At 30.7% G+C, this 14,572-nt stretch overlaps 2 protein-coding genes across 4 annotated transcripts; both read left to right on the top strand.

The window, feature by feature from the left end:
* The first annotated feature begins 574 nt into the window (after positions 1-574).
* LOC146950497 (secretory carrier-associated membrane protein 1-like) lies at positions 575-5,417 on the top strand. 3 transcript variants are annotated; one of them, XR_015027540.1, is made up of 14 exons: positions 575-873; positions 1,398-1,463; positions 1,843-1,947; positions 2,049-2,111; positions 2,661-2,694; positions 2,775-2,897; positions 3,640-3,702; positions 3,790-3,883; positions 3,968-4,013; positions 4,111-4,178; positions 4,309-4,357; positions 4,746-4,811; positions 4,907-5,192; positions 5,304-5,417. XR_015027540.1 is itself a non-coding variant. In XM_085746397.1 (13 exons), the coding sequence occupies exons 1-13, from the start codon at positions 814-816 to the stop codon at positions 4,991-4,993; spliced, it is 924 nt and encodes a 307-aa protein (XP_085602523.1). In that variant the 5' UTR covers positions 575-813; the 3' UTR covers positions 4,994-5,417. The 3 variants fall into 3 exon arrangements, 2 of the variants coding, with proteins under 2 accessions (XP_085602523.1, XP_085602524.1); XM_085746397.1 differs by having other exon boundaries at positions 4,907-5,417; XM_085746398.1 differs by lacking the exon at positions 1,398-1,463 and having other exon boundaries at positions 576-873; positions 4,907-5,417.
* A 1,993-nt stretch (positions 5,418-7,410) lies between these two features.
* On the top strand, positions 7,411-8,078 carry LOC146950496 (uncharacterized). The gene has a single exon (XM_085746396.1). The coding sequence runs from the start codon at positions 7,530-7,532 to the stop codon at positions 7,737-7,739; it is 210 nt and encodes a 69-aa protein (XP_085602522.1). The 5' UTR covers positions 7,411-7,529; the 3' UTR covers positions 7,740-8,078.
* The last annotated feature ends 6,494 nt before the right edge of the window (positions 8,079-14,572 follow it).

Below are 14,572 nucleotides of genomic sequence, written 5' to 3'. Positions count from 1 at the left end.
TCTTACTTATAAATCTTAACCCGTCTCGCAAAATTAAACCTAATTTTAACCTAATTCTCTCCCCTAATTTCCCTCCACACTTTTGCATTTAATGTTTATCTACAGTCAAATTATGTTTCAAATTTCATAAGAAAATTAAGTCCTGTTTTTTCTCTTATAAATCTTAACCCGTCTCGCAAAATTAAACCTAATTTTAACCTAATTCTCTCGCCTAATTTCCATCCACACTTTTGCATTTAATGTCAAATATTTACTTTCTAAAATATTATGTTATGTTACAGTACCAAGGACGATGTCATGGAAATATTATGTTATAGTACAGTACCAACGTATATGCTTCTTAATATTTTGACCTTCAACTAAATTATTTTATTACCTATTACCGTCAAATATTACCTAACGCACGGGTCAATGGTCTTGTTTATGATATATAAATACAACTAGTAGATTATTGAGTTAAAAAAGGTATATAATAATTTTTTTTATTTTAATAGGTATATAATAATTTTGTTTTATTTTAATAAAAACTATTTTAGAAATGAAAAAGAAACAAGTAAATAAGAGAAAAAGAGCTGCACCGTGAATTGATACGATAGTAACTAACATAACAACATGCATGAAATATTTTCTCCCATCCGTTCGTGATTTCTTCTCCTTTCTCTTCAGTTTTTTTCATTCATTGCGAAGCCAAACAAATCTCTTCTTCCATTCCTTCTTTTTCGATCATTAATTTTCATTCTTCAAAATCAAAATTCCTGCACTATCCATTTTTTCTTCTCTCTTTCTTGATCTTTTTGATCACGATCCAATCCCATGACAATGAGTAACTTCGAAACCAATCCCTTCGCCGAAGAAGAAGTTAATCCTTTCGCAGTAAGTCATTTCACATCACATTTTCTCAGATTCTCTCTTTTGCATTGCATGCTATTAATCGTCGTATATTTCACATCATTAATGAATTAGTCGGATAGAATCAATGAAATTATTCATAATGTTGCTAATTAAATAGAAACATACGTGCTTCTATAGAATTGCATGTATATTTTTATTTTATCAGCAACACTGTGAATATTTTCATTAATTCGTTTCTGTTTTAAAAAAAAATTATTCGTTTTTAGTTATCTTTCAGAATTAAGTTTCGTTATTCTCTAAAATATCTAATTATATTTGGTTGGATTTGATGCATGGTAAAATGATCGGTGCATGAAAATTAATCTCGTTCATGACTAGGGTAATCTAAAATTTATGGATTATTATGAAGCTCGGCTTTTCCTTTAGAAGTTCCATCCTAATTTTATTTCTTTTTTTGTGTGTGCAATAATTAATTCAAACTTGATTAGTGCCGTTAAATCAATTGAATTCAATATAAAATTTTGTATTTTCGTTAATAATATTAGGATGGATCTACTAGAGGAAAAGCTTCAGGGCAATCAAATTATGGTGGAGGTGCATTCTACACTACTGTAAGCTCCACTGCTTATCTCACTTCTACAATTTGTATACATCAGCTTAAGCTTAACAACTTTTTATTTAATCATTGTTTTAAAACTTTTATTTGGAATTTGAGGTAGAGTGTTGCATAGTTAATTTATATAATCCACTACAAAAATTGAAGTTTTTATTTGTTTGCACTTGGTATGAGTTTGAATGAGCGGTGAGTTTGGCAAATTTACAGTGGTATCGTGGTTTTGTTGAAGCTTTAAAGTGTAGTTTTTGCCAAAATCATGGTGGCTTGTTGTAATTCTATCAATCTCACCGTGAATTCAAACATATATGAGTTCGTGATATCTCGTTTTTCATTCATGATTAACTTTCTACATTTTTTACCACTTTATTTTACAGAACCCAGGAAGTGTTTCCTCTGTCACCTCATCAAGGCTCACACCCCTTCCTCATGAGCCTCACGATCGTGGGGTGACTGTTGACATTCCTCTTGAACTCCCAAAGGTAGAGACTGGATTGTCAAAATGTTGAAGTAAATGTCAAAATTATGATGCCAAAGTATTGTTGCTCACAAAAAATTAATTTTATCTTTTTTTTAACTTTAGGACCTCAAAGCAAAGGAGAAAGAACTTCAAGCTAGAGAGGCTGAATTGAAAAGAAGGGAACAGGTAATTGATCTTGATCCCTTGTTTGATTACTTTGAAGCTTAATTCACTTTATGTTAGTAACTTGTTTTCTAAGCTTCAATATAATAGGTTGTTATTTAATGTAGCTGGGTATAAATAATAATGACTCATCAATTATAAGTAAAGAAATAATAGGGACCTCATCATTAGCAATGGTGGATTATACATGGCAAAATATGAAGTAATTATACAAACACAGACACCAGACACGACACTGACACTAACACAACGACTCCGGTAATAATTTAAGAAAATGAATTAATTGAATGTAATCACATTTGTTGGTATTGGACACTGACACATGTTAGACACCAAAAATATGTTTGATCAGAGAAGTGTCGGTGCTACAATATCACTACTTAAGGGTAACACTTTAGTTCAGTTTTTAGTTTATGACTATAATAGGCAGTCATATCATACCTTCAATTCTAAATCAGTTCATTTTGTTCATGCCATTTGAGTTATCTTGGCCATTGTGTGTATAACCTATTGTATCAATTAGGAAACTCATGATCTAGTGATGTTTTGCAGGAGCTACAAAGAAAGGAAAGTGCTATAAAAAAAGGTATTTTAAGTTCATCTATACTTATAGGAGCCAGCAGGAATAATGCCTTCATTTTAGTGGTTTACATTTTTGTTTTGCAGCTGGAATAGTTATAGAGGAAAATAATTGGCCACCTTTTTTCCCTCTCATTCATCATGACATTGCAAATGAAATACCAATACATCTTCAAACGATCCAGTATGTTGCGTTTACAACATGGTTAGGTATGTTGAAGCCATTCCTTTTGTTCTAAGGTTGTGTTTAAGTGATAACTAACTCTTTGTTTTTCTGACATTTGGACGAAAAGGCAGTTTCATATTCTTCTTGTATTCATATATATGCATAAAACCATAACTGAAGTTACAAATTCATCCTTGTGCTAGTGAAGTTTCATTTTGATAAGTAGTTTGCTCATTAAATTCATCCTTGTACTAGTGACTTGTAAATATAATTTGCTTCTTATCATATATAAATATTGTTTTCTTTAGCTTCATGTTGATTGTTTTCAGTAAGCAAAAGAATTTTCTAAAAAAATGAGACTAAACTTCATTGCAAGTTGTACTAAAGAATAGCCAAATGAAAAGTATATATACAAGTTAGATGAACATGATAACCACACAGCGCAGCACGAAAACAGACACACCAATAACACCGGCCTGTTTTATGAATATTATAAGGCATACGCACTCTGAATGCCCTTCTGTTGAGTCTTACTGTTTCGGCCAAGTTTGCTTCGTATAAATTTCATGACAATGTTAAAGACTTCTAAAATTCATGTATTATTTTGTAACTTTAAACAAAATGAGAGATGTATCTATCATTCATTTCCTCTCAATGAATACAATTACAAAATGTTACCTCACCCTTTTTGCACAAGTTTCTTGCTTAAAATTTTAAATATCCTTCTATGACAATTTTTCTTTAATTATCGAGTGTCTTAGTTTTGAACTTTGTAACAATCTGCAGGTTTGATTTTCTGTCTTTTATATAATATTGCGGCTGTTACAGTAGCTTGGCTCAAAGGAGAAGGTTTGTGTTATATCTTAGTATCTTATCATCCATTATAGTAGGCATGCATCCATGTCGTTCCTCATACAAATTTGTTTTACCTTGTAGGTCTGTCAATATGGTTTCTTTCTATCATATACTTCATTTCCGGTGTACCAGGGGCCTATGTGATGTGGTATCGCCCTCTATATCGTGCTACAAGGTAGTTAGTTTACAATCCGATTGAATCCAATTTTACTGGTTTGTCATGTTTTGTTCTATAATTCTATGCCATCTCCTGTTACAGGACGGACAGTGCTCTAAAATTTGGCTGGTTTTTCTTATGCTACTCGGCAAGTTTTATGTTTATTTTTCATAGAAGTAACCATTCATTCTGTGCTTATTTTTCTAAGTGGTTTTATCTAATTTTTTCCTATTTTCTCCAAGCAGTTCCACATTATGTTTTGCGTTTTGGCTGCAGTTGCACCTCCAATTATCTTCAAAGGAAAATCTCTCGCGTGAGTTTTCTTCTAATTTTTTCATTCATTTTATTTAACATGCCAGTCGATGTCATTCATAACTATATTTTGGCAGTAATTTTCTTTCTAATTTTGCTTTTCAATCAAGCTAATGGTTATGTTGTAACAGAGGTGTACTGCCTGCAATTGAGATCCTGACTTACAATCCAGTAGTTGGGGTATGTTCCAACTTCTAGTTGAGTTATTGTTTTGTTTGCTTCTAATTTGCCACTGGCTTCTTGATAAGGAGTCATAAAAAAAAAGTTGGACATTCAATCATTATACTCCGTCTCAAAATAATCGTCACATTTGCATATAATTGTCATTTTAGAATACCAAGTCAACATTTATTAATTTTTTCCACTCATATACCATTATTTATTAAATTTCACTTAACTAACTACAATTAATAAGAATGTTTTAGTAAATTATAACGTTACCATTGAAATCAACCAAACTAATTATTTCTTTAAGAACCGCGCACAATCCAAATGTGACAATTAAATTGAGACGGAGCAAGTAATTTTAATCGATAGTAATTGTTGTAGCATTTGTGGTGAATGGCAGATACTCTACTTTGTTGGTTTTGCTTTTTTCGCCATCGAAACACTACTGAGCATCTGGGTTATTCAGGTTTTTTTTTTTTTTTTTAGTAATCCAACATAACATAATTATTCTCTTGAATCTACTCCTACATTCTTGTGTAAATGGTTGGTTTATAATTGCAGCAAGTATACATGTACTTCCGCGGCAGTGGGAAAGCCGCGCAAATGAAACGTGAAGCTGCAAGGGGGGCCATGATGACAGCTCTATGAGACTATGATAGACTGAGACTGGGGTGATAACATGTGGAAAGTGGCACTTCCAAATGCAAATGCCTCCTATTATGGTTGTATACACACCATATATTTTTAACTCAGTTACCAGTTCCTTGCACCTTTTGCGTTGGATATTTATTCCCTAGGATTTTTTGGCCTAGGATTTGAATCAAACTGGAAGATTATGATAGAAATTGTAGGTATTCATAAATAGGCTACGTTTCCTTGATGTATAAACTTGTTTCATAGAATATTGTTTGTATTTAATAATATTGACAATTATGGTTTCTGATCTTAAATGTTACAGCAGAAATGCTGTGGACAGTGAGAATCAGGAGGCTATCTGCAAAGATGAAATTGGATTCCATGCAGTTATGGGGAAAGGACATTGTTGACTGTCCAATCTGATGGTCCAGAAAAATGCAGATTTAAATTTATTTTTAGAATTTAAAATATCAAATTTGAATCTAGATTGTCATATCTTGATTGAATGGTCACCGATTTCTTGATTGTGTTTAATATCAACTGCATCCCGATATTGACATGTAGATGATTTTTTTAACGAGTCTATCGGCAAAATTCGTGCACACTAAATGCTAAGAAATGAAAAATTGTGAGCGTTGCACTCACCCCTCAACATATCAAATGGATTTGCAACGTTGTACGTTGTTGATGAACCTAGTACCAATAAGTATTGAAAAATTGTTCGAAACAAAATTTGAACTCATATTAATATATTATGTTGAGTGATGGTCCTTAACTAAAGTTCTTTAACGATTTGCGCTTCATAACAATAGATTACAATTCTTAAAAAAAAATAATAAAAAAAAAAAACACAACAGATTACAAAGAGTGACTTACAAAAGTTGACTTATTTCATATGGTTTACAATTTAACCAAATTCTTTTTTTATAATATCAATTTTTAAGAGAGAATTATACATTTTTGTTGGTTTAGTTTTTTTGTTTTATAAAAAAAAAACGGTATCCAATCTAAGGACCGACTAATCTTAATGATCAATCTCACTGTTCACTAGCAGATGACTAATTGAAGTCAGAACAAAGTGATATATAAATTGATCATACATATGAATTATTGATAACAGATGCTTCAAACTCCAGACCTATAGAAAAGCATAGTCTTAGATCTCAGATCATCACAGCCAAACTAAACTTTAGGGGATTTTGTGTATAGTTTATTCTCTCCTATTTTCAATCAACCAAGAAGAGAAGAAATTGTTTTTTTTTTTTAAGGAAAGAGAAGAAATGGTTTTTGGTTTCCTTTCTTTCACTTTCCATCATTTTTTTTAAGGGGCATTTTCTATCATATTAAACAATTAAAAATCTTCTCATTGATTACTTTTTTTTCGTTTTCTTTTGAATTTTTCTTCTCTCAACCAAAGTGGAAGAGAGTAGTAAAGAATATTACATATATTAGATATAATTTTGATGAAGAATAAACTGTACTATAACAGAGGCACAGAGGGAACACAGATAAGCAAGTAGTAGCAAATTGACCTAACCGCTGCCACCAAATTATTAATCAGGTCCTACACTTCCCATATCACATTTATTAAACCCCCCTCTTTTGACCTCCACGTGTCACAAATCATGTCGTTCATCCACCCTCCAAAACATCTTGACGGTCCCAGATCCAAAAAGCACCCTTCAAAGAAGATAAACTTTAATCAATTGATAATGAGTTGACCTTTTCCCCTAAAAATCTAAGTTAAATTTCGTTGTCAGCATAAAAACTTTGTTAATAGAAATATTTTGGCCACTTTAAATCTTGAGTTATCCTCATTTCGATGAATTTTAGGAATCCAATTTATCTATATCTTTGTCATATAAAAACAGGATTTAATTAAATAAATGGTTTATATAGATATCTAAATTTTTTTAATCCGAAAAAAAATAAACACATTTTTAAGTCCTGTATTATTTGTCTTTAGCATTTTTAGTGACGAAAAATATTGACGAATTCTTTTACAAAGTCTAAAAATACTGATGAAAATTTTACAAAAATAAAAATACTGACATAAAATTTACAAAGACTAAAAGTATGGTGTTTTTTTTACAAAAAATTTAAAACAAAATTTTAGATATTAATAAGATGATTTACTATTAACTCTACAAATAAAATGAAATGTATCTCCACATAATTTTTGGGGTCAAGTAACCTAGTGATTGGAGCTCACACATTTTAAATGTGGAATAGTGAAGTGTTTGGGGTTTGAACTCCGATCCATCCATATATTATGCAATGTTCGTACCAACTGAGTTAAACTCATGAAGACCTATTCGCAGACACTTTATGCCACGCAAAAGAAAAGGTCATCACATTCATATCTTCATTACTAAGAAAGTTCATCAACATTATGACCCTCAACTAACTTGTTGCCAGCTTCACTTTCAACTTTATATTTATACACACATCACCACTTCTCATATCACATATCACATTTTTTCAACTAATAAAGTAGAAAACTACACTACATTGTGAGAAGGAAAGGAAGAAGAAGAAGAAGAGAAGAATGGTGTTCTTTTGTTTCCTGGTGGATCAAACTAAGGAGATGCAGAAGAGCAAGCCAGCAGCGGGGACGTGTTCGCGGTGCGGCGGTGGTGCAAGTGTGGCGGACATGAAGACAGCCACAAGGTTTTGCTATGTCCCATTTTATGTGAAATCTTGGAAAGCCATTGTTTGCACATTTTGTGGAGCTACTCTTCGTTCTTACCATGACTAAGAGTAGTATAGTTACTAGGTATTATTAGTACTAGATTAATAAGATTAATTATTATTATTATTATTAGTAGATAAGTGTAGTAGCTACTTGCTATACTTGCTGCTTCTTAATTTGTACTAACACATGGATATTGAATTCAATTATCCATGATCATGAAAATGAGATCTTTATGTTCCAACTTCCAACTCTTTCTGTTTTGTTTTATTTTATTTTTGTTATTTTTTTAAAATTTTCTCACTTTTCTCAAGTTGGAAGTTGGAACTCCTTTTCTACAATTTTAGGTCCTATGTACTTGGTTTTGGTAAATCAATTCAAATAACATATATTTATCTTGTGCAATTTCTTCTCTGTTTCTTTTGTGACTAAAGTGCAATTTCTTCTTAAAATCTGTTTTTTATGCTTCTCATTAAATAAATAGGCCAAAACCTAAACTAAATAGTTTAGTATGGTTTTAGGCCTCGAATAAAAATACAGCTAATGCACTTTTGCCGCAACACCAAGCTCAAGCATCCACTCCCTCTCATGGTCTTGAAGGAAAAAACGAAACAAATTAAAGATCAAATATAGTATTCGATTAAGTTAAAGTGTAATTTAAGACTAAGAAGAGAATGCAAAGTTTGTTAGAAAAGCAGCCTACATAGTGATTTCTCTGTAAATATGAGATATTTAGTCCAATCATTGGTTTGTTATTTTTTTTTTTAGAGATGTCTTTCTCGCGTTATAGTTATGATTTACACATATTTTCATTTTTAATTTAAGATCTAGCGTGTCTTGAAATATTTAACGGATCATTAAATATGGATCTCGTTAACGAGTGTTTTAAGAGTATTGTTTAATGATTTCATTAAAAAAAAAATTATCTTAAAAATATAAGTTGTTACTTTAATCAATACAATAATTACACACTTTTTGATATAAAGTTACAATTTTTAATATTTTAACCAATACTACAAGGGAACTCGTTGACATTCTCCTTAATATATTTACGGTACGATGTGGTTACTAAACTTTTCTTTTTTCCGTTGACATCAATAAGATACACAAATTGGAGTTAATCTTTCAAAAAGGAGTACTTAAATTAAGAATGGAAAAGTTCAGGTGAGTTTTGGACTTGTATTTAAGTTTTGAAGGGCTCGAGAGTTTTAATAGAAAAACACGGTAGAAGGCTATGCAATGAGTATAAAATTTGACTGTTTTTGGCATTTATTCGTTTGCCCAGCCAGTGACAAGTGACCATCAAAGGGAAGGATGGGACCTAAATCATTTTGATAAAATAATATTTATTTTTCTTTTAAAATTCACTATTTTTTAAATTGTAAGGATCCATATTTTACCTTTTTCAAGGTTTATATTAGAATTCCTATAAATAATTTTTATGACAAAAAATGTGTATCTAATGTGTAACAATCTCTAAAAAAAAGGGTAACAAGTATAAATAGAGTGTAGACAATTGTTTATTTCCACATAGGAAGCAATGATCTAACATAATTTGGTGTATATTGAATGTTTCTATACAATTCTTTCAATTTATTTTTAAAACTCTCATGTTGAGTTTAATTGGCGACAAACCAAAAGGCTGCTCATGAATTAACAGAGGTAGCTGCATTATTAATTAACCATCGATTATTAATTGATGTATCATCCCGTACTTGCACTTTGATTACTAATGAAATGCTATAAGTTTTTCACCTTAAAAAATGTATAAATAAAGTCTATCAAACAAGGAACTAAAAAATAGTCCAAAAGTCAACTTTTGATCGTCTTTTATAAATTTCGATTAGATGTTTACTATTCCTTTTTAATTTTCTTTGACAAATTTTTTATTTATTATTTTAAATAAATCTTATATTTTACTAAAATTAGTAAGCGTTCATCGTTTTACCTTTTCAAAAGGTCCCATGTTAGATTTCCCCTTACAATTCGTAAATACTTTTAATAAAAAAGTGTCTAATTTTATAGAGAATTTTACAATATATTTTCTCATTACTATGTCTTTAATTAGCACTAGTGTTTTTTAATTCTTGTAATTAAAATGATAGGGTGAGAAGTAACTTAAGAAATTATACAATATTTTTATTAAATCTATAATATTAGTTACATTTTATTGTTCATGTATCAAAAAATGTAAACGGCTACTATATTTGTCCCCATTGCCCTGAGGATAAGGGATTTGGACCATTTAAATAAACGCTTTTATGTTCAATCATTTATATTGAGAAAAGTCTTTAAAAGAAAAGAATTCACTTTGTGTGCTCTATAGTAAACAACGGTGAAAATTTTGTATCTATAATAACATGGTAACCAAAAAATACAAACTATAAATAAAATAATCTATCTAATATATTTTCTATTATCATTATCATAGATAAAAAGTGAAAAATTGCAAGTGAACACACCTAGTATAAATTAGATAGTACAATTAAATGTGATACAGCTATAGCATGGGGATTTCCAGCAAATATTCAACCCCCTCATGCTCAACTTGACAATGGCAGTTTAATGTCCGTCAAAATTTAGAAAGACAAAACGCACGTTAATGTTAAACAGTTAAAGGAAGTATCCTTCCTTTTGGGGAAGCCGTACGTGCTCACCACCGGTTGAAACATCATTTGGTCAAATTGGAGGGCAAATAATCGGAAAGAAAAACACTAAAATATTTGTCTTTCACTAAGCTACGACACAACTCTTTTATCTTGAGGATAAGTTGTTTAAAATATTAAAATATCATTTTATCTACTAAACATCTACAAGATAAAAAATTGTTTAGTACATTAAAAGTTTGTCAATTCTTCTTAAAAAAAAAAATTGTTCTGTATTGTTTTGTCTTGTGTTGTGTTGTTATGTTTTATGCTATTATATCTAGCATTTGTATAATCTTTAAGTCATTATTTGTATTATGAACCTTTAACTTTTTAACTCATTTATTCTCTTAGTTCAATAAAGCGAACTACTCGCCCCCTCTATTATTGAAATATCTAAATATTTTTTAAAAACAAGTTTATCTTCTCAATTTTATAAATGATTATAATTAAGTAATTTTGTTAATTTGATAAATACTCTCAAATGAAAATAAAATGGCAAAAAGAATAATAAAGAAAATGTGTTGAGCCCTCCCTATTGACCATAACCACTCCCCAAACTCATGCATTCATACATACGGTGACTCCTCTCCAAAATGTTGAGCTATAAGGGTGGTGTTATTTAATGCCAACTTGTTTTTGAAAAGGATTAATGTCAACTTGTTGTTCACACATCTTTGAGTTATATGCATGTCCTTATTAAACAATGTGCATGTCCTTATTAAAATAAACTAGATCGTGCACCCGTATTTTGTAAGTGAGTTATATATAAAATGTAATATTGTTAGAAATTGTGGTGAATAAAATTATTGTCATGTGTTCAATTCATAAAAATTGTATAGTAAATTACTCGAGTAAAAATCCATTATTAAAATAACAACAATCACGTAAAGAATTTGAAATCCTTCAACAACATATATGAAAGAAATTTCATATAAGCCTTTGTTTGATCTACACATATTAGGCGTCAAACATTTACAAGATTGTTCACTATTTAGAATTCTACAAATCTGCAAAGAAACAAATAAGCAATATAAAAAAATTAATAAATACATAATCAGACCATTAACTCTTTAAAAGAAACCATACACATCTATAATCATTCCAAAACTTCTAGCAAAATTTTTATTTTACACCCATTAATTAATAATTAGTTTATAATCAAGAGAGAGAGAGAGAGAGAGAGAGAGAGAGAGAGAGAGAGAGAGAGACGTGTAGGAAGGAAAGAGAAGGGGGAGATCGATTTTCAAGTCACATGACCTTACATCGAGCTGGGATTGTCAACGGCAGAAGGTTTGCTGTCATAGAAAGGGATCATGGAGGAGGGCCCGTTGGCGGTGCAAATCCCGGTGTCGACAAAGTCATAGAAGAATTCACCGATTAAATAAGCTGTAGTGGATATGCATGATTTGAATGTCACGAAATTTCCTGAGAACGAGCATGCATAGAAGGGGAGGGCAAAGAGGATCCAAAATAAAGAGAGATGGTTGTGACTGATGAGAGAAGACGAGATATGCCCTTTTTAGGAGAAAAAAAATGAGATGAAGGAGAGTAGCATATTTTGCTTCGTTCTTGAGAAAGAGAGATGATTGGGATTCATAAGGGAAGAAGAAAGAGATCTGTTTTATTGCATGAATAATATTTGACTTGTTGCATGTAATCCTCTTGATACTTGGTTTACTGCATGGATAACAATTGGGTTGTTGCATGCATTCCTCATGACGTTTGAGTTGTTGCATGGGTAACACTTGGCTTCCTGCATATATTCCTTTTGACATCTGGCATGTTGCATGTATTTCTCATGAGTCATGACACTTGGTTTATTGCATTGATAACACTTAACCTACTGCATGCATTACTCTCGACACTTGGGTTGTTGCATAGGTAACATTTGCATTGTTGCTTGCATTTCTCTTGACATTTGGTTTGTTGCATGAATACCACTTGGTTCTTGATATTTGGCGCAAGGTCAATGATGACATGGTCTTTTTGCTCAAGGCCAAATATGGGCAAGGTTGTCATTTTGAAAAGTCTGCATTTTGGTGCCTAAGCAAGGACATTTCAGTAAAAAAATTAGGGTTGGCATATGGTTGTGCTAGGGTTTGAATGTTGTACTTTATTTCATTTGTATTTGTTAAGATTAAGATAAATGTTGAGTTCAATGAAAGACGTTGGGAAAAAAAATTCATACCCCTTTCAATCTCAATTATAAACAAGTTTTTACTTTTTAAGTCCATTTAATAAATGATGTATATGGTCTCAATTATAGACCATATATATCATTTATTGAATGAATCTAATAGACCACATATATCATTTATTGAATGAATCTGAAAAGTAAAATTTTTCTTATAATTAATATTGAATCGAGTATGTTACTAGCAAAATATCCGTGTAATCGTACGAGTCTGCAAATTTCTACTTGATAAATAAGCTGGAAATTATATAAGGCTGACATTCACTAATGCAAAAATGGGATTACAAGACACAATCTTTAACCGGTTGGAGTAATATGTGTTAAAAAGGTGACATAGTAGCACCTTTGCAATGAAGTTAATGTCGCAAAACATTTGTAAGCCAATTTAAAAAACCGGCTTATTACATCTTGGATGTAGTGGAATTTTTTAGATTTAGAAAAACTTGTAATATTGTGCAACCATTTAAGACGATTTTTATTTAATCGGCTTCAACGTGTTTACTCTCACGTTGGTTTCCATATCAACCGTGTTAAAATCATATGATATTTTAAAAGAAAAATACTAATTTTTCACTCAATGTGAACATTGTGTACTCCCTCACAGATGTCCCTGTAATTCTCTAAAGCAAGATTCTCATTTGCAAACTTGTGCAACACCATCGTCGTTTTCATTTGCAGAGTCTTTTACCTTATCTATGTTCTTTATGATACCCCTTTCGTGCTTATCTATATATTAAACTTTTAATTGATATAAATGTCATTCAACTTAGTGATATTGAGCTGTACTACTAGTTTAGAAATTAGTTAGCGCATATTTAGCACTATTGTAATTTAGATTATATATTAATTAATATTTATATACTTCCCATGTTTCCTAAGGGTGTGATGAGTTATACTGTTAAAACAAATAATGTGTTACCTACACCACCAAAAAAAATAATGTGTTACCTTTTAATTGATATGATGAACATTGTGTTTGACACTTCCCCAACAAATAAAGGAGTGTGATGAGTTATATTGTTATAACACATTCACATTGAAAAATATAGTCTACATGTTTCCTAAAGGTAACACATTATTAATATGATATAAAATAAAATAGTGTTCAACAGGTGTAGAATATATGAAAATAATTGCACATGATTCAATGATTATATTATGCAGCTTAATGAGTTTGAAGAGTTGCATAAGTGCCCCACTTGATACGTAGTATAGAACTAACTACATATGAAAATGGGTTAGGTCGGGTCGAGTTTTATAAGGCCTAAGTTTGACTTATTTCAAAAATTATATATCTGAGTTTGACCTATTACCCGTCATATGTTCATTTTTAAGGCATGGTTTGATTTTTCTAAAAGTCCGATAAAGTCTGAAAGCCTATTTAAAAGTTTATATTACACTAAGGCCTAACAACACTATAAGCATACTACTAAGTATTTCAAATCTTATGAACGCACAAAACACATAAATAAATCTACTATTAAATAACGAAATCATACGAAAGTCTAACCAACAATATAACTGCTACTAAATAACCAAATCATATGGAGGTTTGAGATTATAAAAAAACTTCAACAATATTAATAATGCAAGCAATATTATAAAAAAACTTCAACAATATTAATAATGCAAGCAATAGGTCGGTCTGACATGCTTAATAGATTTTTTTTTGTAAGTCTTAGTCTGATCTATTTAATTAAATCGACTTTATAAAAAGCTTGAGCTTAGCTTTTTTATTAATCAAGTTGGGGCAAACTAAACTTTAAGTAGGTTAAGTCGTAGACCCCTGTCGAATAAAAGGATCGATTGACTCATGTTGCATATATTTATTTTTACTTCGTCAAATAATGAATTCATTGTATTTAGATTGTATCAAACAAGAAGTTTTTTTCATTATAATTTAATGTAATATACAACATTTTTTTTAATATTAAATGATTCTATCTTTTTTTTATTGTGATCTTTATATATATACACACACACACATCCTTGTATTTTTATTTATTAGGGTTGCTAACTCGATGGTAGAGTACACAACTTTTAAGTGCGACTCCATT

This window comes from Medicago sativa, chromosome 2, assembly GCF_051527215.1.
Source record: "Medicago sativa cultivar Bolivia chromosome 2, Bolivia_mono, whole genome shotgun sequence".
Lineage (NCBI taxonomy): Eukaryota > Viridiplantae > Streptophyta > Magnoliopsida > Fabales > Fabaceae > Medicago > Medicago sativa.
This window is presented reverse-complemented; position numbering and strand designations above follow the sequence as displayed.

Bases quoted from the DNA above. Each gene is read 5' to 3' on its own strand.
- LOC146950497 (XM_085746397.1), top strand. From the start codon at position 814: ATGACAATGAGTAACTTCGAAACCAATCCCTTCGCCGAAGAAGAAGTT. The intron at 874-1,397 runs GTAAGTCATTTC...TAATAATATTAG, and splicing joins AAGAAGTTAATCCTTTCGCA to GATGGATCTACTAGAGGAAA. The intron at 2,695-2,774 runs GTATTTTAAGTT...TTTGTTTTGCAG, and splicing joins GGAAAGTGCTATAAAAAAAG to CTGGAATAGTTATAGAGGAA.
- LOC146950496 (XM_085746396.1), top strand. From the start codon at position 7,530: ATGGTGTTCTTTTGTTTCCTGGTGGATCAAACTAAGGAGATGCAGAAG.